The following is a 24,463-nucleotide window of genomic DNA, read 5'->3' as shown; positions in this document are numbered from 1 at the left end:
AGGCTTAAGGATACACGTTATCCTTTTCCCCCTGACGTGGTCAAGAGCTGGACCCAGTGTCCCAAAGTGGATCCTCCAATCTCCAGGCTTGCAGCCAGATCCTTAGTTGCAGTGGAAGATGGGGCGGCACTTAAGGATGCCACTGACAGGCAGATGGAGCTCTGGTTGAAGTCCATCTATGACGCTATCGGCGCGTCGTTTGCTCCAGCATTCGCAGCCGTATGGGCACTCCAAGCTATTTCAGCTGGTCTTACACAGATTGACACGGTCACATGTACATCTGCTCCGCAGGTGGCACCCTTAACCTCTCAAATGTCTGCATTTGCGTCTTACGCGATTAATGCTGTCCTGGACTCTACGAGCCGTACGGCAGTGGCGTCCGCCAACTCCGTGGTTTTACGCAGAGCCCTGTGGTTAAGAGAATGGAAGGCAGATTCTGCTTCCAAAAAGTGTTTAACCAGTTTGCCTTTTTCTCGTGACAGACTGTTTGGTGAGAGATTGGATGAAATCATTAAACACTCCAAGGGTAAAGATTCATCCTTACCTCAACCCAGACAAAACAAACCCCAACAGAGGAGAGGACAGTCGGGGTTTCGGTCCTTTCGAGGCTCAGGCAGGTCCCAATTCTCCTCGTCCAAAAGGACTCAAAAGGATCAGAGGAGCTCAGATTCTTGGCGGACTCAGTCACGCCCAAAAAAGACAGCCGGAAGACCCGCTACCAAGGCGGCTTCCTCATGACTTTCGGCCTCCTCTCTCCGCATCCTCGGTCGGTGGCAGGCTCTCCCGCTTTGGCGACATTTGGCTGCCACAGGTCACAGACCGTTGGGTGAGAGACATTCTGTCTCACGGGTACAGGATAGAGTTCAGCTCTCGTCCTCCAACTCGCTTCTTCAGAACTTCTCCACCTCCCGACCGAGTCGATGCTCTGCTGCTAGCGGTGTCCACTCTAAAAGCGGAAGGAGTGGTGACCCCCGTCCCTCTGCAGGAACAGGGTCACGGTTTTTACTCCAACTTGTTTGTGGTGCCAAAAAAGGACGGGTCATTCCGTCCCGTTCTGGATCTAAAACTGCTCAACAAGCACGTAAAAACCAGGAGGTTCCGAATGGAATCCCTTCGCTCCGTCATCGCCTCAATGTCTCAAGGAGATTTCCTAGCATCAATAGACATCAAAGATGCTTATCTCCACGTGCCGATTGCTCCAGAGCACCAGCGTTTTCTACGCTTCGTTATAGGAGACGAACACCTTCAGTTCGTAGCTCTGCCTTTCGGGCTGGCGACAGCCCCACGTGTCTTCACCAAGGTCATGGCAGCAGTAGTAGCAGTCCTGCACTCGCAAGGTCACTCTGTGATCCCGTATTTGGACGATCTACTTGTCAAGGCACCCTCTCAAGAGGCATGCCAACACAGCCTGAACGTTGCGCTGGACACTCTCCAGAGTTTCGGGTGGATCATCAACTTTTCAAAGTCAAATCTAACCCCGACCCAATCGCTAACATATCTTGGCATGGAGTTTCATACTCTCTCAGCGATAGTGAAGCTTCCGCTGGACAAACAGCGTTCACTACAGACAGGGGTGCAATCTCTCCTTCAAGGCCAGTCACACCCCTTGAGACGCCTCATGCACTTCCTAGGGAAGATGGTAGCAGCAATGGAAGCAGTCCCTTTCGCGCAGTTTCATCTCCGTCCACTACAATGGGACATTCTCCGCCAATGGGACGGGAAGTCGACGTCCCTCGACAGAGACGTCTCCCTTTCTCAGGCGGCCAAGGAATCTCTTCGGTGGTGGCTTCTTCCCACCGCTTTGTCGAAAGGAAAGTCATTTCTACCACCATCCTGGGAGGTAGTCACGACAGACGCGAGTCTATCGGGGTGGGGAGCAGTGTTTCTCCACCACAGGGCTCAAGGGACGTGGACTCAGGAAGAGTCCACCCTTCAGATCAATGTTCTGGAAATCAGAGCAGTGTATCTTGCCCTACAAGCCTTCCAGCAGTGGCTGGAAGGCAAGCAGATCCGAATTCAGTCGGACAACTCCACAGCGGTAGCGTACATCAACCACCAAGGTGGAACACGCAGTCGGCAAGCCTTCCAGGAAGTCCGGCGGATTCTGACGTGGGTGGAAGACACAGCATCCACCATATCCGCAGTTCACATCCCAGGCGTGGAAAACTGGGAAGCAGACTTCCTCAGTCGCCAGGGTATGGACCCAGGGGAATGGTCCCTTCACCCGGACGTGTTTCAGGAGATCTGTTGCCGCTGGGGGATGCCAGACGTCGACCTGATGGCGTCACGGCACAAAAACAAGGTCCCGGCTTTCATGGCACGGTCTCACGATCACCGAGCTCTGGCGGCAGACGCCTTAGTTCAAGATTGGTCACAGTTCCGGCTACCTTATGTGTTCCCACCTCTGGCATTGTTACCCAGAGTGCTGCGCAAGATCAGGGCCGACTGCCGCCGCGCCATCCTCGTCGCTCCAGACTGGCCGAGGAGATCGTGGTACCCAGATCTGTGGCACCTCACGGTGGGCCAACCATGGGCACTACCAGAACGACCAGACTTGCTGTCTCAAGGGCCGTTTTTCCATCTGAATTCTGCGGCCCTGAACCTGACTGTGTGGCCATTGAGTCCTGGATCCTAGCGTCTTCAAGATTATCTCGAAAGGTTATTGCCACCATGAGACAGGCTAGAAAACCATCCTCCGCCAAGATCTACCACAGGACGTGGACGATATTCTTATCTTGGTGCGCTGCTCAGGGAGTTTCTCCCTGGCCTTTCGCATTGCCTACTTTTCTTTCCTTCCTGCAATCCGGGTTGGAAAAAGGTTTGTCGCTCAGCTCCCTTAAGGGACAAGTCTCAGCGCTATCTGTATTTTTTCAGAAACGCCTAGCACGACTTACTCAGGTACGCACGTTCCTGCAAGGAGTTTGTCATATCGTCCCTCCTTACAAGCGTCCGTTAGAGCCCTGGGATCTGAACAAGGTTCTAATTGCTCTCCAGAAGCCGCCTTTCGAGCCTATGAAGGATGTTTCCCTTTCTCGTCTTTCACAGAAAGTGGCTTTTCTAGTAGCGGTCACGTCTCTTCGGAGAGTGTCCGAGCTAGGAGCGCTGTCATGCAAATCTCCCTTCCTGGTGTTTCACCAGGACAAGGTGGTTCTACGTCCGATTCCTGAGTTTCTCCCTAAGGTGGTATCCCCCTTTCATCTCAATCAGGATGTCACATTACCTTCCTTGTGTCCTCATCCAGTCCATCAATTTGAGAAAAGTTTGCATTTGTTGGATCTGGTCAGAGCACTCAGGATCTACATTTCCCGCACGGCGCCCTTTCGCCGCTCGGATGCACTCTTTGTCCTTGTCGCTGGTCAGCGTAAAGGGTCGCAAGCTTCCAAATCCACCCTGGCTCGGTGGATCAAGGAACAAATTCATGAAACCTACCGTTCTGCGGGGCTTCCGGTTCCTTCAGGGCTGAAGGCCCATTCTACCAGAGCCGTGGGTGCGTCCTGGGCATTACGGCACCAGGCTACGGCTCAGCAGGTGTGCCAGGCGGCTACCTGGTCGAGTCTGCACACCTTTACCAAGCATTATCAGGTGCATACCTACGCTTCGGCGGACGCCAGCCTAGGTAGACAAGTCCTTCAGGCGGCGGTTGCCCACCTGTAGGAAAGGGCTGTTTGACGGCCCTATCACGAGGTATTCTTTTACCCACCCAGGGACTGCTTTTGGACGTCCCAATTGTCTGGGTCTCCCAATTAGGAGCGACAAAGAAGAAGGGAATTTTGTTTACTTACCGTAAATTCCTTTTCTTCTAGCTCCAATTGGGAGACCCAGCACCCGCCCTGTTTTCTTAGGGATTTTTGGTTTTTTCGGGTACACATGTTGTTCATGTTGAATGGTTTCAGTTCTCCGAGGTTTCTTCGGATTGAATTTGTCTTTAAACCTGTTATTGGCTTTCCTCCTTCTTGCTTTTGCACTAAAACTGAGGAGCCCGTGATCCCACGGGAGGGTGTATAGCCAGAAGGGGAGGGGCTTTACACTTTTAAGTGTAATACTTTGTGTGGCCTCCGGAGGCAGTAGCTATACACCCAATTGTCTGGGTCTCCCAATTAGAGCTAGAAGAAAAGGAATTTACGGTAAGTAAACAAAATTCCCTTCTTTTGTGTACACATAACTGTATGAAGACATATTTTTATGAGATAAGTTGCAGTTTTGACTGAAGCTATTCATTCTCCCTCTTCTTTAAATCTTGATTTTCTGGTATTCATTGGGTGTTAAAAATAACCTGGTGGTATAATTATCCCGGTGGTGGTGGTGGTATTACTGTTGTTGTTGTTTTATTTTTATTATCTTTTTTATTTTAGTTTTAGATTATTACTATACTTTCTTTTTAATTAATATTATTTTATTCTTTTTTTTATTATATTGATATTTATTTTTTTTGTTTATATATTGATAACTTTCTTTACTATATACTGTATTTCTTTGTCGCTCCATTGGGAGACCCAGACAATTGGGTGTATAGCTTCTGCCTCCGGAGGCCACACAAAGTATTACACTTAAAAGTGTAAACCCCTCCCCTCTGCTATACACCCTTTCGTGCATCACGGGCTCCTCAGTTTTTATGCTTTGTGCGAAGGAGGTCAGACATCCACGCATAGCTCCACAGCTTAGTCAGCAGCAGCTGCTGACTATGTCGGATGGAAGAAAAGAGGGCCCATAACAGGGCCCCCAGCATGCTCCCTTCTCACCCCACTCTAGTCGGCGGTGTTGTTAAGGTTGAGGTACCCATTGCGGGTACAGAGGCTGGAGCCCACATGCTGTTTTCCTTCCCCATCCCTTTAGGGCTCTGGGTGAAGTGGGATCCTAATCGGTCTCCAGGCACTGAGGCCGTGCTCCCTCCGCAGCCCTGGGGAATCTGCTGGACAGGAGCCGGGTATCGTCAGGGACAAGGCCCTGCTACTGTGAGGTACTCTGTGTCCCCGTGGGGACCGCGCATGGAGCGCTGGTGCCATATACACTGCAGCACTGCTGGGTGTGTTAGTGCGCCGGGGGACCACCGCGCCGGCCGCGCTGTGAGGTACTCTGTGTCCCCGTGGGGACCGCGCATGGAGCGCTTGTGCCATACACACTGCAGCACTGCTGGGTGTGTTAGTGCGCCGGGGACTACCGCGCCGGCCGCGCTTATTTGCGGGCCGCGCTTATAAATTTAGTCCCCGGCTTTTGCGGCCTAGTATCGCATATTCCCGCCCACAGGCCTGCCAGTCAGGGGAAGGGCGGGACGCTGCACAGGACGTCAGCGCTGAGGGCTGGAGCATAATCTGTATCCTCCTCCCCCCTCACTCAGCACAGTGGGGCACTAGATTCCCGCACTTTCTAGGGCACGCCCACGACCCCCTCCTCCCCACAGAACGCCGGCAGCCATTACTGTCAGCACTTCTGACGCTGGAGAGGAGAGACACCAGGGAGGCCCAGGCAGGGATTCTGGTGATCACACATATCTATATATACATGCTTGTATGCTATACATGTATGGTCGCACTGTTGAATTTTGGCTGCACTGTTCAATCATTACCGCCCCCGGACCTGCCAGTCAGGGGGAAGGGCGGGACAGTCGGGCTGACGCCGACAGTGAGGGCCGGAGCACACTTTGCTGTCCTCCGCCCCCCTCATTTTTCACGCTACGGCACTGATCCCCGCAAGGTACTCAGCGTCCCCTTGGGGACGGTGCAGAGACACCTTCGCCTCAGACTTGGCGACTACCGCGCCGACCGCGCCTGCTTGCCGGCCGCGGTCTGTAACTTTAGCTCCCGGCTTTGCGGCCCAGCGCCTTAAACTCCCGCCCCTGGCCCTGCCAGTCAGGGGGAAGGGCGGGACGGTCAGTCGGAGGCTAGCAGTGACAGCTGGAGCACACTTGGCTGTCCTCCGCCTCCCTCACGTTTCACTCAGGGCACCAGATTCCCGCATTTTTGGGGTTACGCCCACGGCTCCCCCATCCACTGTACGCCGACAGCCATGTTTTCAGCAGCACATACTGCTTCAGGGTCGGTACACCAGGGGGCTTCTTCTCGATGCTGGGCCCCCTAGAGTGATGAACTGTATATGTGATGCACTGTATATATATAATGTTTGTATGCAGTTTCACAGTTCGGCGGTACATATGTATCCTCAGGGATCGCTGTGAACATTGCTCGGGCCATGTGGCTCTCGCTCAGCCGGTGTCGGGGGCACTGTTGAACTTCGCCGGCGTTCCCTGTCCAGGCGGCAGGGACAGAGTTACAGCTTGCTGAGAAACTCTCTGGGTCATTTTCACTATCCATGTCTCAGGCTATGGACAAAATGTCGGCTAAGAGACTAGGAGTTTGCAGTCCAGCCCGGCCCCTTACACAGGCCCCGGGCACTGCGGGATCGCCCCAGGCCTCTATCGGTCTGCGACGAAGCGTGATCCTGGGGTGGCCTCTAGTTATTACGAGGTGAACTCCAGCACGAACCGCAGTCCCAGTCCGGCTAAACAGCCTTGCTTGGAATGGCTCTCAAGGCTTCACAGATACTGTCCAGAAGCACAGAACGCCTTATAACACACGTTGTCCCTTCCCCTCTAACGTTGTTAAGGTTTGGGCTCAGTGTCATAAAGTGCCCTCCAGTCTCTTGACCGGCGGCTAGATCTGTAGTAGCAGTGGCTGGCGGGCCCACGCTCAAGAATGCCACGGACAGACAGATAGAACTCCTAATGAGATCCATCTATGAAGCCATAGGCGCGTTTGTTGCCCCAGCCTTTGCAGGGGTGGGCACTCCAGGCTTTTCAGCTGCTCTGCTCAGGTCAATGCGGTCATCCTGTGCTTCGCAATTAGCGTCTTTGACGTCTCAGGCGGTGGTATTTTCATCCCCCGCCGTGCACAGAGGACCTTTTCTGCATGGCGGTCCAGGTCAGGGGAGTGGTCCGCACATGTCCAAGACCGATGTAGAAGACATTCTGTCTTACGGTCACAGGATAGAGCTCAGTTCTCGTCCTCCGACTCGTTGCTTCAGAGCATCTCCGTCCCCCGAACGAGCCGATGCACGTTTCCAGGCGGTGAACACTCCGAAGGCAGGAGGAGTTGCGATCCTCGTTCCCATTCAAGAACGTAGTCGCGGCTTTTTACTCCAGCTGGTTCGTGGTACCAGATAGGACGGATCACTCCGCCCTATTCTGGACTTCACACTGCTCAACGGACAGAGAACCTGACGGTTCCGGATGGAATCTCTCCGCTTGCCATCGCCTTTGATGGCCCAAGGAGGATTCCTAGCATATCGACATCAGGGAAGTTTATCTTCACGTGCCGATTGTACCAGAATATCAGCGCTTCCTGCGCTTCGCCATAGGGAACGAACACTTTCAGTTCGTGGCACTAACGGCCGGCCTGGTGACAGCCCTACGGGCCTTCACCAAGGTCTGACAACGGTGGTAGCGGTCCTACTCTCTCAGGCAATCTGCTGGTCAAGGCCCCTCTCGGGTGGCACGCCAACACAGCCTGAACATTGCCCTAGAGACTCTCCAGAGATTCGGGTGGTTCATCAATTTTTCCTAAAGTCAAAATTGACACCGGCCCAATCACTGACATATCTCGGCATGGAGTTTCATACTCTTTCAGCGATAGTGAAGCTTCCGCTGGACAAACAGCATTCACTACAGACAGGGGTGCAATCTCTCCTTCAAGGCCAGTCACACCCTTTGAGGCGCCTCATGCACTTCCTAGAGAAGTTGGTGGCAGCAATGGAGGCAGCTCCGTTTGCGCAGATTCATCATTTGCGCCCACTTTATTGGGACTTTCTCCGCAAAGGGGAAGCCGGACGTCGGCAAATCGACGTCCCTCGACAAGAATGTTGCTCCTTCTCGGGCAGCCATGGCCTCCCTTCAGTGGTGGCTTCTTCCCACTCTTGTCGAAGGAAAAATCCTTCCTGCCCACATCCTGGGCTGTGGTCACGGCGGACGCGAGTCTGTCAGGGAGTCTTCCTCCGCCACAGGGCTCAGGGTACATGGACTCAGCAGAGTCCTCCCTCCAGATCAATGTTCTGGAGGTAAGGGCAGTGTTCTAGCCCTAAAAGCGTTCCAGCCATGGCTGGAAGGCAGGCAGATCCGAATTCAGTCGGACAACGCCACGGCGGTGGCATACATCAACCACCAAGGCGGCACAAGCAGTCGGCAAGCCTTCCAGCAAGTCCGGCGGATTCTGCTGTGGGTGGAAGCCACAGCCTCCACCATCTCCGCAGTTCTCATCCCGGGCGTAGAAAACTGGGAAGCAGACTTTCTCAGTCGCCAGGGCATGGACGCAGGGGAATGGTCTCTTCGACCGGACGTGGTTCAAGAGATTTGTTGCCGCTGGGGGAAGCCGGACATCGACCTAGTGGCGTCCCGGCACAACAACAAGGTCCCGGCATTCATGGCACATTCTCAAGATCACAGAGCTCTGGCGGCAGACGCATTAGTTCAGGATTGGTCGCAGTTTACACTGCCTCACGTATTTCTCCTCTGGCACTGCTGCCCAGAGCGTTACGCAGGATCAGATCCGACTGCCGCCGCGCCACCCTCGTCGCTCCAGACTGACCGAGGAGGTCGTGGTACACGGATCTGTGGCATCTCACGGTAGACCAACCGTGGACACTACCAGACCGGTCAGCCTTGCTGTCTCAAGGGTTGTTTTTTCCATCTGAATGCTGCGGCCCTCAACCTGACTGCGTAGCCATTGAGTCCTGGATCCTAGCGTCTTCAGGGTTATCTCAAGAGGTCATTGCCACTATGAGACAAGCCAGGAAACCAACGTCCGCCAAGATCTACCACAGGACGTGGAAGATCTTCTTATCCTGGTGCTCTGATCAGAGTTTTACTCTCTGACCATGCGCCTTGCCCACTTTCTGTCCTTCCTTCAATCCGGAATGGAAAAGGGGTTGTCTCTCGGTTCCCTCAAGGGACAAGTTTCGGCGCTTTCTGTGTTGTTTTCAAAAGCGTCTAGCCAGGCTTCCGCAGGTCCGCACGTTCCTGCAGGGGGTTTGCCACATAGTCCCTCCTTACAAGCGTCGGCTAGAACCCTGGGATCGGAACAGGGTGATACCGGCTCTTCAGAAACCACCCTTCGAGCCAATGATTGATATTCTTTTTCACGACTTTCGCAGAAGGTGGTCTTCCTAGTGGCAGTCACGTCACTCCGCAGAGTGTCTGACATAGCAGCGCTGTCATGCAAAGCCCCCCTTCCTGGTGTTTCACCAGGACAAGGTGGTTCTGCGTCCGGTTCCGGAATTTCTCCCGAAGGTGGTATCCTCTGTTCATCTCAATCAGGATATCTTCTTACCTTCTTTTTGTTCTCATCCGGTTCACCAATGTGAAAAGGATTTGCACTTGTTAGGTCTGGTGAGAGCACTCAGACTCTACATTCTCGTACGGCGCCCCTGCGCCGCTCGGATGCGCTCTTTGTCCTTGTCGCTGGCCAGCGTAAAGGGTCGCAAGCTCCCAAGTCAACTTGGCTCGGTGGATCAAGGAACCAATTATTGAAGCCTACCGCTCTGCTGGGCTTCCGGTTCCTTCAAGGCTGGAGGCCCATTCTGCCAGAGCCGTGGGTGCGCCCTGGGCGTTACTGCACCAGGCTACGGCTCAGCAGGTGTGTCAGGCGACTACCGGGTTGAGTCTGCACGCCTTCACGGAGCACTATCTAGTGCATACCTACGCTCGGCAGATGCCAGCTTAGGTAGGCGAGTCCCTCAGGCGGCGGTTGTCCACCTGTAGGAAGGAGCCGTTTTACGGCTCTTTTACCGAGGTATTCTTTTACCCACCCAGGGATTGCTTTTGGACGTCCCAATTGTCTGGGTCTCCCAATGGAGCGACAAAGAAGAAGGGAATTTTGTTTACTTACCGTAAATTCCTTTTCTTCTAGCTCCAATTGGGAGACCCAGCACCCGCCCCTGTTCCCTTCGGCCTATTATTTATTGAATTGTTCTTGGTCATGGTTTCAGTTCTCCGAACATCCTTCGGATTGAATTTACCTTACACCAATTTATAAGTTTCCTCCTTCCTGCTTTTGCACCAAAACTGAGGAGCCCGTGATGCACGGGAGGGTGTATAGCAGAGGGGAGGGGTTTACACTTTTAAGTGTAATACTTTGTGTGGCCTCCGGAGGCAGAAGCTATACACCCAATTGTCTGGGTCTCCCAATTGGAGCTAGAAGAAAAGGAATTTACGGTAAGTAAACAAAATTCCCTTCTTTTCGCTTTATAAGACGCACCTGATTATAAGACGCACCCCCAAATTTGGTGAAGGAATAGAGAATTTATTTTTAATAAATTGGGTCCGTCTTATAATGCCAGTGTCCATCTAACAAATCATATAGGGTATATGTCCCTCATAGCCCCCCCATCCTAAAATTAGCCCCCTTAATCTGGATATGGCCATCTAATATTGAATATAGCCCCCTTGTGCTGGCACACTCGCCCCCTGTGGCTGGCACACTCGCCCCCTGTGGCTGGCACACTGGCCCCCTGTGGCTGGCACACAGCCCCCTGTGTTAGATATTGCCCCCATGCTGCTGCTTATAGTAAAATAAACTCTTTTCTTACCTTCTCCAGCACTGTCCTGCCTCGTGTCTCCCTCCTTGCGGTTGAGCTCCGGCCTCCTGCGCTTCCTGTTTCTCGGTGCCGGTCATGTGATCAGCACAGCAGACTGACATCTCTGCTTGCCTGATCACAGCAGCAGGAGGGAGACCGGGGAGACACGCTGGAGGAGGTGAGCAAAGAGTGTTTTATTTTACTATGGGCAGCAGCATGGGGGCCATATCTAACACAGGGGGGCGTGTGCCATCAAAAGGGAGCACAGGCACATATAATATGCTCCACTCCCCCAGCCCGTCACCGCGGTGCGGTTTCAGCACCACGGTGATGGACAGCGGCAGTGCATATTATATGAGCTGGATCAGGAGATCTCCCGCTGCAGCCTTCACCAGCCTCTACCAGCCTCCCTCAGTTTCCAGCACCACTCCAGAGCGGCCCCCACCTCCCCTGGACCCTGCAGTATATAATCCGTATATTCAGATTATAAGACGCACCTCCTACTTTCCCCCAAAATTTGGGGGAACAAAAGTGCATCTTATAAAGCGAAAAATATGGTGTGTGCCTATAATATATAATATAATAAATATATATATATATATATATATATATATATATATATATATATATATATATATATATATATATATATATATATATATATATATATATATATATATATATATATAATCTCGTAACAAAAAAAATAAGGAATGTTATTGATAATAAAATTTAGGAGAAAAAAAAATTTATAATTTAGTTGCTATATTTATTAATTTAATTTGAGAATAGTAATTCTGATGGGTTTTTTGGAATTTAATTTAATTTTTTTTCTTTTTACTGTACTGGTCAATTTAATCTATTTTCTTTCATCAGCCTATTACTGACATTACAATACCGCATATGCTTTTTTCCCCCATTTTTCTGGTCCCTAGAGGACTTGAACCTGACATCTAGTTTTATAGCCTGTCATACTTCAGGATGTAGAAGAAATGACGGTCTCTTTTCGGGCTCGGTCTATGGTTGGGGCTCTACAGGAGTACAAGATGGCGGTGATAGTTGGGGGGGGGGGGGGCTGGGGGGGGCTTCTGTATGCCATGTATACCAGGAAGGGGTGAGCATGACCTCTAATAATCCAGAAAGTCTGCTAATCCAGCAGTGGTTAGACCCCGGGGCTGTGGGCTGTAGTATTCATTTCACCTTTTTACATTGACGCTTCATTATGGTTCATTTTTATATGGTGATTTTTGTTTTGTTTTTCTTTCAGAAGTTTCCAACTTAACCATCTGCCGGAAAGGGAAGAATAGCAAAGAGAGCGCCCTGTCCAGGAATCTGAACCTGAGTCAGCTCAGCTTCCACCAGATCCGAAAAAACGAGATCTCACAGGTACCCGCTTATGAAGGGGCTTTTCCTGATTGAAGCTTCCATTGTTGCCACCCTGTGTCCTTCAGATGATGACTCTATCACCTCCGCTCCTCCCTGATGGGGCCCGGGTTTTTCCCCTGGTCCACCCCGAAGCCCCCCCCCCATGTTTTTTCCCAGGTATCCACCCCCACCCAATCAGGTTTTTATACCCCCCCCCAGGTTTTTCCCCAGGTTCCCCCATACCCTCCCCCACAGGTTTTTCCCCAGGTCTCAACCACACCCCCCCCCCCCCCTCCCCCCAAGGTTTCCCCCAGGTTTTTCCCCAGGTCTCAACCCCCCCCATCCCCAGGTTTTTCCCAGGCACCCCCCCCCATCCTCCCGGGTGCATGTGAAGTGCAAGGCGCAGCCTGTCGCCTCTCCTGGGCCTCACACCTGATTTCTTACAATCTGGGATCCTCTCTATAGTGATCACTTCTCTCCGCTCCGTCCCGTGCACGGGATTGTTGTAATGTGCCGGGGAAATTGTTTCACGCCTCCTCTATATTGTAAATGTCTCTTTGCAGAAATCCCACCTGGGTCAGGGCACCCGTACGAATATCTACGAGGGTGTCCTCATAGTGAGCGGCGGAGGAGACTACGATTCGGACTACGATTACCATGAGCAGAACAATAACTCCCGCGATCTCCGGGTCGTCCTGAAGGTGCTGGATCCCAGTCACCAGGACATAGCGCTGGTGAGTGTCTGCGTGCGCCCGGCTGAGTCCATCCATCTGTGGTGCCGTCCTCCTCACCTCTTATAATGCAGCACCTCCGCCCCGGTCACCATCGTCTGAAGCCTGCTCGTCCTATAATTATGCTTCTTAAAGGCACATTAACCACCTTCCTTAGCACCGATGCTGCATTCTAAAAATTGGTATATTATGTCCTGACCCCCCCCTCCCCCAATTAGCTCCCACGCTGTATGGAAATGCAGCCGGTCCGATGGGTGTCTTTGCTGCGGCTCCTGTCCCTCCTCTCTGCTGGTAATTGCTCTCCTCCCGATGTGATTGATGTGGATGACGTGCTCTACATTATCCACATAGCTGGACGATATCTCGCGCCTGCGCAGGGAGATTGCGGCTCGCGCAGGTGCACTTTTGCGGGCTGCTGCTGACTCTTAAGCATTTAGGTTTCGGGCGCTATCCGCAGCATAGAACAGCAAAGTGCGCCTGCGCAGTCACGAGGTTTTGGCTATGTGGATGACGTAGGGCGCATCATCCACATCAATCACATTGGGAGCAGCAGAGAGGAGGGACAGGAGCTACAGCAATGACACCCATCAAACTGGTTACATTTGCATACAGCGTGGGAGCTATGCAAAAGGTTTTTTGGGGGATATACAGGGGGGGTCAGGGCATAATATACCACTTTTTAGAATGCAGCGTAGCTGCTAAGCAAGGTGGTGGGATTGGCTCATACTCTAAAAAAACTGGTGACAGTTTCCCTTTAACAGAACGGGCAAAAAGTAATCCCGTTTTCTTAAAGGGAACTTGCCAGGTCCTGTATGCACCCAGACCCAAGAGCTTTTTTGGGTACAAATTGCTATTCCCTGCCTAACCATCCCTGTATACACTAGCATGGATAAAGGGATCTTTAAAAAATGTATTTCTAAAGGTCTTTTATCTTATGCTAATGAGTGAGGGGACTAGTCCTGAGGGCGTTATATCCCCCGACTAGTCCGTTCTTTTAGCATGGTAGCACTCTTACAAAGGTGTGTACTAACATGCTATTCAATGCAGCGTCAGAGGCATAGTCTATCTCCTCTCTGCTGCCACCGAACCCGACGCTGGATTTTGGCTCAGTGCGCATGGTCCCGGACTTCCAGTCATGTGCACTACGATGTCGGGTGTACTTGTCCCGGCTTCAAACTGGTGTCGTGCACATGACTGGGCACGTTGTGATAATGCGCACTGAGCCAGAAACCAGCGGTGGCAGCAGAGGAGAGAGCGACCATGCCTCTGACCCTGCACATTCATTAGCATGTTAGTACTCCTGTGTGGGCGTGTTAACATGCTGTGTGGGCCGACTAGCCAAGGGAAGGAACGCCCAGGGGACTAGTCCCTGGCCTCATTAGGATATCATATACGATCTTTACAAATACTTTTTGTAAAGATCTCTTTATCTATGCTAGTGTATACAGGGACAGTTAGGCAGGGGTTCGCAATATGCACCCAGAACTGCTCGTGGTGCTGGGTGGATATTGCACCTGACAGGTTCCCTTTACGTTACTCTGCATGTTCCAAAAATGTGCAGTCTTGTAGAAATCCCACAGAGAACAGGAGGTTAAAGGGGTTGTGGACTTCTTTTATTCTTGCTTACATGCATGTTTTCTGGGCTAAAAGCTGTGTTTGCAATTTAACTTACTTTAAAGGGAACCAACCCACAGGATTTTGCTATACAGTGTGTCCACCCATATCCTGTCCACCGCCATTAAATTGAGAACGGCGGCAGCTATAGGCATAGAAGTGGTGTCTAGGTATAGTAAAGTATCCATGCGCTACAGAATGAAACCACCTATAGCGCCACCTGGTGGAAACCAACGGAGTTAGCATTTTTATCTTGAAAACGGATCGAGATAGAGAAAAAAAAGTGAAATTACAAAGTTGTAGGGCATAATCAATTCAATATGAATCGACACCTTGCATACAGAAATGCTATGAACGTGTAAAGCTCACAAGGCTGCGGACGTGAAGCAATACCTCATGGAGACCTTCCTACAAGGCATTGGGTATGTTGGCTGTGTGGAGTGGCCTCCACGATCACCTGACTTGACCCCATTGGACGGGACGCTGCATGGAGCGCAGGCTGCAGTGGGGTTGCGCAGGGGCACACACAGGCATGGGAGCACAAACACACCTGTCGGATGCTGAGGTAGTAGCACCTCTTCTGTGGAACAAGTGCGAATTGAGCGCTTACTCCACCCACAAAGTACGTGCTCACACTAGCATTAGCTAGCGTGAGGACGTAAGCCTCACAGGGTTTAAAGGGCCAGCATCCAGCAAGACGCTGCTGCCGCCCGAGCTCTGTGGAATGTGCCCGGGGGGCCGCAGAAAAGGTCATGGCTGGACGCATACGGCCCGCGGGCCGGAGGTTTCCCCACCCCTGCTATAAATGCTGGGTTGCTGCAATGAAATCTTAACAATGGGAGAAAGGAAGGAGGAATAAGGAAGTGAGGTATGGTACATTATGGGATGCATTTTGTATGAGTACTATTATTTACCAGCGTGCCATTTCCTAAATGCAAAATGCATCCCATAATTTAACCATACCTCACTTCCTTATTTTTCCTTCTCTTCTCCCATTGTTAAGATTTCATTGCAACAACCCAGCATTTATAGTGTTGCAGGTTCCTGGAGGACGACTTTACAGTGAGGATCTGACCCACATAGACGCGCCCCACATAGACGCGCCCCACATAGACGCGCCCCAGGTTGCACCCGTCAATCACAGTGCAGGACATTTCTGCAACTAAGCATCCGATCTGTGTATACCAGGTATGTCTGGATTCAGCATCTTATTGCCTGTATGGCACTGCCTTTACCTCAAAATGCAAAATCCTGGTGGCTGGTTCTCTTGAAACATTTTGCACTGTTGCCTTGCATTTTGCCTTGTTTTGATTTCCCTGCACATTCATGAAAGTTGAATGTGCTAACCGCTCCGAAAAAGACAGATAAGTTACAAATTGCATCACACCGTCGTATTGAGCTCGCTGATGGATTCTCAGTTAGCTCATTCTGCAGCCTGCTATAGACAATGCAGCGAGAGGCTATAGAAGGCAAACGTTTTAGTTGATACCGATTTACAAAAAATATTTGTATCTCAAAATACATGCATTTAAGTAAGAATGAAAAATTGGACCCAAACGTGGACAACCCCCTTTTTAATGTCCTGCATTCTCTGTTCCATTTATTAGACTGGAAAACAACTGAGAGGGGAGGTTTTGCCAAAGGAGTTAACATTTTTGCAGAGGGGAGATGATCCTGCTGCAGCCAGTTGTCCTACAGTCACACAGGAATTTGTAGAGAGGGGGGAGGTTCCTGTTGCAGTTGGTGGTTATACGATCACACATAAAAGGTACTGAATTGAGGGGAGGATCCTGCTGCAGCCAATTGTCCTATAGTCGCACAGGAATTTGTGGAGGGGGAGGATCCTGCTGTAGCTAGCTCTTCTTTGGTCACATACAGAAAGTTGTAGAGGGGGAGAATCCTGCTGCAGATAGTTGTTCTATGGTCGTATACAGAAAGTTGTAGAGGGGGAAAATCCTGCTGCAGCTAGTTGTTCTATGGTCGTATACAGAAAGTTGTAGAGGGGGAGGATCCTGCTGCAGCCAAGTGTCCTACAGTCACACAGGATGTTGGAGAGGGTAGGATCCTACTGCAGCTAGTTCTATGGTCGTATACAGAAAGTTGTAGAGGGGGAGAATCCTGCTGCAGCTAGGTGTTCTATGGTCGTATACAGAAAGTTGTAGAGGGGGAGCATCCTGCTGCAGCCAATTATCCTACAGTCACACAGGAAGTTGCAGAGGGGAGATGATCCTGCTGCAGCCAATTGTCACACAGGAAGTTGTGGAGGCGGAGGATCCTGCTGCAGCCAGTTGTCACACAGGAAGTTGTAGAGTGTGGCGCGGAAGATACTGCTGCAGCCAGTTGTCCATGACCAGGCTATAAAGAATCGGTCATGTTGATCATCAGCATGCGCTAACTTTTGGGAGTTATACTGCTATTAGAAGGGTCTTCCACCAACTTCTTACAATTGAAAGCTCATGCATATGTTGTAGTCGGGAGGGATAGCCGGCAAACAAACTAGTATTTGGCTGACAGTTGTCTAATTTGTGTGGTGCTGTGTACACCGGTGATGTGGTTAGGATATACTTACATCCGCACCACTACACTTATCTTCAGCTTTCCGGCAGCTTACTGTCACTTTTCCATTTCAGGCTTTCTTTGAGACTGCGAGTCTGATGAGTCAGGTATCGCACATCCACCTGGTGTTTGTCCATGGGGTCTGTGTCCGGGAATCTGAGAGTGAGTAGTGGCTGACACCTGCGGTGAATAGCGCGCACTGGGTCCTGCAGACTTGTATCGTCTTCTCTGTTTCGTCTCTCATCAGATATCATGGTGGAGGAGTTTGTCGAGCACGGCCCGTTGGACGTTTCCCTGCGCAAGGATAAATCTCTGATCTCTGTGGGGTGGAAATTCACAGTGGCCAGACAGCTGGCGAGCGCCCTGAGTTATCTGGTGTGTATCCACCGGCCATGGAAGGCCCTTTTTAGCAAATAGAGGCCAAGCTTTTGTGTGTTCAGCCAGCAAGGAATTCTGGGAGATTTTAGCTCCAAAGACTGCAGAATTATGAATGCAGCTTTGGAGTATAATTTGATAACACAGGAAAAAAAAATTGTGATCTCCGAGGGGGATTAATAGGTTTGCTGCTCAGTCATTCACAACCCCATCTACAATATGGGAGGTATAACCAGTACCATATATTTAACCCCTTTCTGACCTCGGCAATCGTCCTGGCTATTTCTGTCCTACTATGAAGCCCAGCTGAAGGCAATGATTAATTTCACTCTGTACTTCAAAACTGAATTATTGCAATATAATAGTGCAAGCGATCAAATAATTTCAGGTTCAGGTCTCTTAGAGGGATCCTGTCAGCAAATGTTTACATATTGAAGTAGTGATATGGTTGTATAGTCACTTGTCTCCCAATTAAAATGATACCTTTTTTTGTAGAAATTCGATGTGCCAGTCATGAGAAATCTAACGTGGAAGTCATAGGTAAATCTAGCAGGAAGTGCAGTGGGGGCGTGTCAGAGCACTTGGAAGAAGCCTTTTAAGGGCATTGACACGCCCCCACTGAACTGCCTATATCTTTTTCAGTAGATTTCTCATGACTGGCACATCGGATCTCTACAAAGAAGGTGTCGATTTTATCAGGGAACAAAGGACTATACAACTGTACCCCCTTAATTTTAAATCTTATTTTTAATCATCCCCATTTTTCCCAAAACAAAGATTAGGATATAAAAAAAAAATAATGGATTCATTATGTTTCTGCAGGAAGATAAACATTTGGTCCATGGAAATGTCTGTGCGAAAAATATTCTCTTGGCCAGGAAAGGTCTGGAGGACGGGTCCTCGCCATTCATCAAGCTGAGTGACCCCGGGGTGACGTTCACGGTGCTGTCCCGAGAAGGTACTGGATTATCTAATGACCTCCGAGGACTTGTATAAAAGCCCGGCATATTAATGTCACGTTCCTCCTGCAGAGCGGGTGGACAGGATCCCCTGGATCGCCCCAGAGTGTGTCCGCAACGCCTCCTCCCTGAGTACAGCCGCCGATAAATGGAGCTTCGGGACGACCCTGCTGGAAATATGTTTTAATGGGGAAGTGCCCTTAAAGGAAAGGACGGCGTCTGAGGTAAGTGGGCACAATACTTGCCATTAGGATGCACTGATTCGCCAGGTTGGATTTCCGATTTTCTGTGGGAGCTCCATACTACATACTGCTACTCCATACATTACTGATACAGAGTTCCAAATCCTCAGCTTTCCTTTATATAGCCAAAGTCTATGTGATGTCTCACCTGCTGATGCTTTCTCAAAGCCCCTAGTCTGGGGACTAGTTTTTTCTTTGTTGCTCCTTATTGGGAGACCCAGACAATTGGGTGTATAGCTTATGCCTCCGGAGGCCACACAAAGTATTACACTAAAAGTGTAAAGCCCCTCCCCTTCAGCCTATACACCCCCCGTGCTGCTACGGGCTCATCAGTTTTTTGCTTTGTGCGAAGGAGCTAACAATCAAAAATATTTTTCTTTGTCGCTCCATTGGGAGACCCAGACAATTGGGTGTATAGCTATTGCCTCCGGAGGCCACACAAAGTATTACACTCAAAAGTGTAAGGCCCCTCCCCTTCTGGCTATACACCCCCAGTGGGATCACTGGCTCATCAGTTTTCATGCTTTGTGCAAGGAGGTCAGACATCCACACATAGCTCCACTGTTTAGTCAGCAGCAGCTGCTGACTATGTCGGATGGAAGAAAAGAGGGCCCATACAGGGCTCCCAGCATGCTCCCTTCTCACCCCACTTTATGTCGGAGGTGTTTGTTAAGGTTGAGGTACCCATTGCGGGTACGGAGGCTGGAGCCCACATGCTGATTCCTTCCCCATCCCTGTTACAGGGCTCTGGGCGAAGTGGGATTTTAACGGTCTCCAGGCACTGAGACCGTGCTCCATCTGCAGCCCCTGGAGAAGACGCTGGATATGGAGCGGAGTACATCAGGGACATGGCCCTGCTTCCTCAAGGTACTCTGTGTCCCCGTGCATTTCGCACGCACACCGCAGCATTGCTGGGTGTGTTAGTGCGCCGGGGACATCAGCGCTGCTGCGCTTGTGCCATTGTCTCACTTCAGCTTAGCTGAGTGGGCAGACTTATGTAGAACGGTCGCGCCGGCCGCTGGGACTGCGACGCGGCTGGGACTTGTGGTGCGCCGGGGACTTCCGCGCTTTTACGGCGGCCGCGCTTATAAATCGAGTCCCCGGCTTTTGCGGCCTAGTTCGTTCGTTAACGCCCACAGGCCTGCCAGTCAGGGTAGGGGCGTGACGCTGCACATCACGGCAGCCCGGAGAGCTGGAGTAGGTTTTGCATACTCCACCCCTCTCACTGTGTGCACTGTGAAACCGGATTCCCGCACTTTCTCAAGCACGCCCACGGCTTCCTTCTCTAACACAGGACGCCGGCAGCCATTAGTGTCAGTTCTTTCTATAGCGATAAAACAGACAAGTGTGGGAACACCCTGACAGGGATTCTGAGGTTCACACAATCGCTGTGAGCAGGCGTTAATCAGCACTTGTGGTGCTAACCCCACTAGTGCCGAAGTGCATTGAGATATATGCTTCTACGCTATGCATTGCACTGTTTTGGTCGTACTTTTGTATATATCCTCCTTATTGTGCGGAGGAGATTACAGCATACTGTCTGTGGAAAACAGAGGTGCAGAAGCACATGTTTTCCATGCAGCCGGTACAGCAGGTACGGCTATATGGCCGGCAGGTTACATACACCTCCATTGTATGCAACTCAGCCGGAGTCTCTGCTAATGATCCAGAGGCTGGGGATGAAGTCTGCAGTGGTTTCTGACAGATTTTCTGAGACTATGGCTGTGATACTAGAAGCCTTGCAGTCCAGACAAGTCTCTCACACCATGAGCACTGTTGAATCATTGATCCATGGTCCCCCTCAGTGTGAACAATTACAGCTCCGGGGGGGTCACGTGCATCCCAGAGTCACGGCTCTGACACGGACGACAGTCCCAGACAGCCTAAGCGGGCTCGCTGAGCGGCCCTCAGTTTCATCGCACTGGTCAGGGTCCCGCAGGTGGACTCTCTGGGTGCTGAAGCGGAGATAGCTGCTCAGGAGTCTTATCCTGAGACCGCTCTCAATCTCGGTACACCTGATGGGGACGCCATAGTGTATTATCTTATAGCGTCCATCAATAGAATGTTGGTCATTTCTCCCTCAGCTCCTCCTGTGAAGGAGCCAGCTGTACGGCAGGAGAAATTCTATTTCAGGTATCCCAAGCGTAAATTAGGTATTTTTCTGGACCACTCTGCCTTCAGAGAGATAGTCCAAAAACACCACGCTTATCCAGATAAGCGCTTCTCCAAGCGGCTTAAGATACACGTTATCCCTGCCCCTGACGTGGTCAAGGGCTGGACCCAGTGTCCCAAGGGACATCCTCCACTCTCCAGGCTTGTGGCTAGATCCATAATTGCAGTGGAAGATGGGGTTCCACTTACAGATGCCGCTGACAGACAGATGGATCTCTGGTCGAAATCCACCTATGAGGCTGTAGGCGCGCCGTTGGCTCCAGCATTCGCAGCCATAGAGGCACTCCAAGCCATTTCAGCTTGTCTTACACAGATGGACACAGTCACACGTACATCTGTACCGCAGGTGGCATCCTTAACCTCTCAAATGTTTGCATTTGCGTCTTACGCGATCACGCCTGTCCTACACTCTACGAGCCGTACGACAGAGGCGTCTGCTCACTCCGTGTTTTTTACGCAGACCCTGGTCGTTAAGTGAATGGAAGGCAGATTTTGCTTCCAAAAAAGTACTTAACCAGTTTGTTTTTTTCTGCGGAACGACTGTTTGGTGGGCGTTTGGATGAAATCATTAAACACTCCAAGGGTAAAGATTCATCCTTACCTCAGCCCAGACAAACAAACCCCAACAGAGCAGGGGTCCCCTCGTCCAAAAGGACTCAAAAAGATCAGAGGAGCTCAGATTCGTGGCGGGCTCAGTCACGCCCAAAACAGACAGTCTGAAAACCCGCTTCCAAGGCGGCTTCCTCAGGACTTGTAGCCTCCTCTCTTCGTATCCGCGCTCGGTAGCAGGCTCTCCCGCCTTGGCGATATTTAACTGCCATAGGTCAATGGCCGTTGGGGGAGAGACATTCTGTCTCACGGGTACAGGATAGAGTTTAGTTCGTCCTCCAACTCGATTCTTCAGAACTTCTCCACCTCCCGGCCGAGCCGTTGCGCTTCTGCAAACGATAGGCACTTTATAGGCAGAAGGAGTGGTGACTACGTTTCTCTTCAGGACCAAGGTCACGGTTTTTGCCCCAATTTATTTCGGGTGCCAAAATAGGACGGGTCGTTCCGTCCCGTTCTGGATCTAAAACGGCTCAACAAGCTCGTGAGCACCAGGCGGTTCTGGATGGAATACTCCGCTCCGTCATCGCCTCAATGTCCCAAGGAGGTTTCCTAGCATCAATAGACAGGATGCTTATCTCCACGTGCAGATTGATCCAGAGCACCAGCGTTTCTGCGCTTCGTTATAGGAAACGAACACCTTCTGTTCGTAACTCTTCCTTCCTGCTGGCGACAGCCCCACGGGTCTTCGCCAAGTTCATGGCAGCAGTAGTGACAGTTCTGCACTCTCAAGGTCACTCTGTGATCCCGTATTTGGACGATTTCCTGGTCAAGGCACCCTCTTAGGGAACACTGCCCGTATGTTGCGCTGGAGACTCTCCAGAGTTTTGGGTGGATCATCAACTTTCAATGTCAGATCCGTCCCTGACCCAATCGCTACCATATCTAGGCATGGAGTTTCATACTCTCTCAGCGATAGTGAAGCTTACGCTAAATCAACAGCGTTCACTACAGACCAGGCTACAATCTCTCCTTTAAGGACCAGTCGCACACATTGAGACGCCTCATGTACTTCCCAAGGTCCTTCCTACTCCCATCCTGGGTGGTAGTTACGACAGACGTGAGTCTATCAGGGTGGGGAGCAGTTTTTCTCCACCACAGGGCTCAAGGTACTTGGACTCAGAAATAATCCAACCTTCAGATCAATGTTCTGGAAAACAGAGCAGTGTATCTTGCTCGACTAGCCTTCCAGCAGTGGCTGGAAAGCAAGCAGATCCGAATTCAATCGGACAACTCCACAGCGGTGGCATACATTTACCACCAAGGAAGAACACGCAGCCGGCAAGCCTTCCAGGAAATCCGGCAGATTCTGACGTGGGTGGAAGGCACGGCATTCACCGTATCCTCAGTTCACATCCCAGGGGAAGACTGGGAAGCAGACTTCCTCAGTCGCCAGGGTATGGACGCAGGCGTATGGTCGCCTCAAGATCTGTCGCCGCTGACAGATGCCGGACGTCGACCTAAGGGCGTCACGGCACAACAACATCGTCCCGGCTTCATGGCACGGTCTCACAATCTTCGATCTCTGGCGGCGAACGCCTTAGTTCAGCATTGGTCGCAGTTCTAGCTACCTTATGGGTCACGCCGCTGGCATTGTTGCCCAGAGTGCTGCGCAAGTTCAGGCCCGACTGCCGCCGCGCCATCCTCGTCGCTCCATTGGCCGAGGATGACGTGGTACTCGAATCGGTGGTACCTCACGGTGGGCCAACCGGAGGCACTACCAGACCGATCAGACTTGCTGTCTCAAGGGCCATTTTTCCAGTTGAATTCTGCGACCCTCAACCTGACGGTGTGGCATTGAGTCCTGGAGCCTTGCGTCTTCAGGATTATCTCAGGACGTGGTTGCCACCATGGGACAGACTAGGATACCAACGTCCGCCAAGATTGACCACAGGATGTGGAAGATATTCTTATCTGGGTACTCGGCTCAAGGGGTTTCTCCCAAGCCGGTTCCATCGTCTATGTTTCCTTCCTTCCTGCAATCTAGGTTGGAAAATGGGTTGTCGCTCAGCTCCCTCTCGGGACAAGTCTCAGCGCTATCTGTATTTTTTCAGAAACGCCTAGCTCGACTTCCGCAGGTACGCACGTTCCTGCAGGGAGTTTATCTTCTCAGCACTCCGTACAAGCGGCCGTTAGAGCCCTGGGATCTGAACAAGGTTCTAATTGCTCTTAAGAAGCCGCCTTTCGAGCCTAGGAAAGATTTTCCCTTTCCCACCTTTCACGGGAAGTGGCCTCTCTAGTACGGTCACGGCTCTTAGGAGAAGTTTTCGAGCTAGTAACGCTCTCATACAAATCTTACTTCCTGGTCCTTTACCAGGACAAGGTAGTTCTGCGCCCGATTCCGGGATTTCTCCATAAGGTGGTATCCCACTCTCATCTCAATCAAGATATCACCTCACCTTCTTTGTGTCCTCATCCAGTCCACCAACTTCAGAAAGATCTGCAGCTGTTGGATCTGGTGAGAGCACTCAGGTTCTACACGGATGCACTCTTGTCCTTGTCGCTGGTCGGCGTAAAGAGTCGCAAGCTTCCAGATCCACCCTGGCTCGGAGGATCGAGGAACCAATTCTAGAAACCTACAGTTCTACTGGGCTTCCGGTTCCTTCAGGGCTGAAGGCCCATTCTACCAGAGCCGTGGGTGCGTCCTGGGCATTACGGCACCAGGCTACGGCTCAGCAGGTGTGTCAGGCACCCACCTGGTCGAGTCTACTTACTTTTACCAGGCATTATCAGATGCATACCTACGCTTCGGCAGACGCCAGCCTAGGTAGATAAGTCATTCAGGCGGCGGTTGGCCACCTGTAGGAGAGGGCCGTTTGACGGCCCTATCATGAGGTATTCTTTTACCCACCCAGGGATTGCTTTTGGACATCCCAATTGTCTGGGTCTCCCAATGGAGCGACAAAGAAGAAGGGAATTTTGTTTACTTACCGTAAATTCCTTTTCTTCTAGCTCCAATTGGGAGACCCAGCACCCGCCCTGTTTTCTCGGGGGTTTTTTCGGGTACACATGTTGTTAATGTGGAATGGTTTCAGTTCTCCGATGTTCCTCGGATTGAATTGGTCCTTAAACCTGTTATTGGCTTTCCTCCTTCTTGCTTTGGCACTAAAACTGATGAGCCAGTGATCCCACTGGGGGTGTATAGCCAGAAGGGGAGGGGCCTTACACTTTTGAGTGTAATACTTTGTGTGGCCTCCGGAGGCAATAGCTATACACCCAATTGTCTGGGTCTCCCAATTGGAGCTAGAAGAAAAGGAATTTACGGTAAGTAAACAAAATTCCC

At 51.1% G+C, this 24,463-nt stretch overlaps 1 protein-coding gene across 3 annotated transcripts in view; it reads left to right on the top strand.

Moving 5' to 3' along the window:
• Positions 1–24,463, top strand: part of TYK2 (tyrosine kinase 2) — a 101,977-nt gene that overhangs the window by 49,363 nt on the left and 28,151 nt on the right. For all 3 annotated transcript variants that reach the window (XM_075346501.1, XM_075346498.1, XM_075346500.1), the window contains exons 11-16: positions 11,828–11,946; positions 12,489–12,659; positions 16,901–16,988; positions 17,074–17,201; positions 18,024–18,159; positions 18,233–18,384. In XM_075346501.1, coding sequence (XP_075202616.1) covers positions 11,828–11,946; positions 12,489–12,659; positions 16,901–16,988; positions 17,074–17,201; positions 18,024–18,159; positions 18,233–18,384 — 794 coding nt within the window. The remainder of the gene's footprint in view (positions 1–11,827; positions 11,947–12,488; positions 12,660–16,900; positions 16,989–17,073; positions 17,202–18,023; positions 18,160–18,232; positions 18,385–24,463) is intronic.

The sequence above is a fragment of the Anomaloglossus baeobatrachus genome, chromosome 4 (genome assembly GCF_048569485.1).
Source record: "Anomaloglossus baeobatrachus isolate aAnoBae1 chromosome 4, aAnoBae1.hap1, whole genome shotgun sequence".
NCBI lineage: Eukaryota > Metazoa > Chordata > Amphibia > Anura > Aromobatidae > Anomaloglossus > Anomaloglossus baeobatrachus.
The sequence above is the reverse complement of the archived record's forward strand: the minus strand, read 5'-3'. Positions and strand labels throughout refer to the sequence as shown.